This window comes from Puntigrus tetrazona, chromosome 11 (genome assembly GCF_018831695.1).
Source record: "Puntigrus tetrazona isolate hp1 chromosome 11, ASM1883169v1, whole genome shotgun sequence".
Lineage (NCBI taxonomy): Eukaryota > Metazoa > Chordata > Actinopteri > Cypriniformes > Cyprinidae > Puntigrus > Puntigrus tetrazona.
The window spans coordinates 16,601,592-16,602,539 of record NC_056709.1 but is presented as its reverse complement, the minus strand read 5'-3'; the positions used below and the strand labels follow the sequence as shown (position 1 = coordinate 16,602,539).

General features: G+C 44.1%; 1 protein-coding gene across 1 annotated transcript in view; it reads right to left on the bottom strand.

Annotated features, from left to right (window-relative positions):
• The window catches only part of LOC122353648 (adenylyl cyclase-associated protein 2-like), a 9,816-nt gene that overhangs the window by 1,843 nt on the left and 7,025 nt on the right, over positions 1-948 (bottom strand). The window contains exons 5-6 of the mRNA XM_043251521.1: positions 470-641; positions 213-388 (exon numbers count right to left, since the gene is read on the bottom strand). Coding sequence (XP_043107456.1) covers positions 213-388; positions 470-641 — 348 coding nt within the window. The remainder of the gene's footprint in view (positions 1-212; positions 389-469; positions 642-948) is intronic.

Below are 948 nucleotides of genomic sequence, written 5' to 3'. Positions count from 1 at the left end.
GCATTTTTATTGCCAATATATAACTAATTTAGATAATGACATTGACTTATCAAGTCAACATATTAAACATATCAAGTATCATTGCTCTGTAGGATATATTTGTTTTTAGTTTTTCTTCCATTTTGCTAAATGTAGCGGAACGATTACTAGTAGTATGATTTAACGCCGGGCACATTTCAACACATGCCAGTTGATGTGGCGTGGGCACCTACCACCCTCCACTTCTTTCCTTCCAGCTCCAGCACGGGGGAATGTTTTTTGGCAGCTGCACAGGCAGACGAGCTGGGCTTCTGGCTTTTGCCTGAAGATCCCTGATGTGTCTTCTCTCCCTGAGAGCGTAAGTTGGGGTTCTTATAGGTCTTCTGCTCTTCAGACACATGCTTCAGACCTGGAGGCAGAACACATCACCTGAGCAGTTTTGATGGATGATGTCTCGCATTTTGTACTCTGACGGTGTTCTCCTGCCCACCTTTAGTGATGGCCTCTCCCTGGTTGAGCTGTGCAAACAGAGCAGATTGCTGGGCTGCTGTGTCCTCGTGTTTGGGGCTGTCATCCATGAACATCGGAGGAGGACCTGGTGGTGGTGGTGGTGGAGGAGGAGGAGGAGGAGCACTGAACAGTGAAGGAGAGGCTACAGGACCCTGTGAAGAACATCAGAGTTAGTCCCTGAGATGTTGCAAATATACTCATTCCAGAATGGGAAAACTGTTCAAAACTAAACTAAAAGCACAGTTTTTGCGTCGTAGAATTCACAGTATAGCAGTAACTCCACAGCCTTAAAGAACACCTTTACATAATGTTTAAAACATTGTAACCATGATGTTGATGAATACACTGCAATTGTCGTTCTATCCAGTGGGGGGTGTAAGAGGCAATGGATTGAGTCTGTAGTGTTGCTGATTAAATGGTCAAAAACCAAGGTGACCTCAACTTAAAAATGTAAAAAAA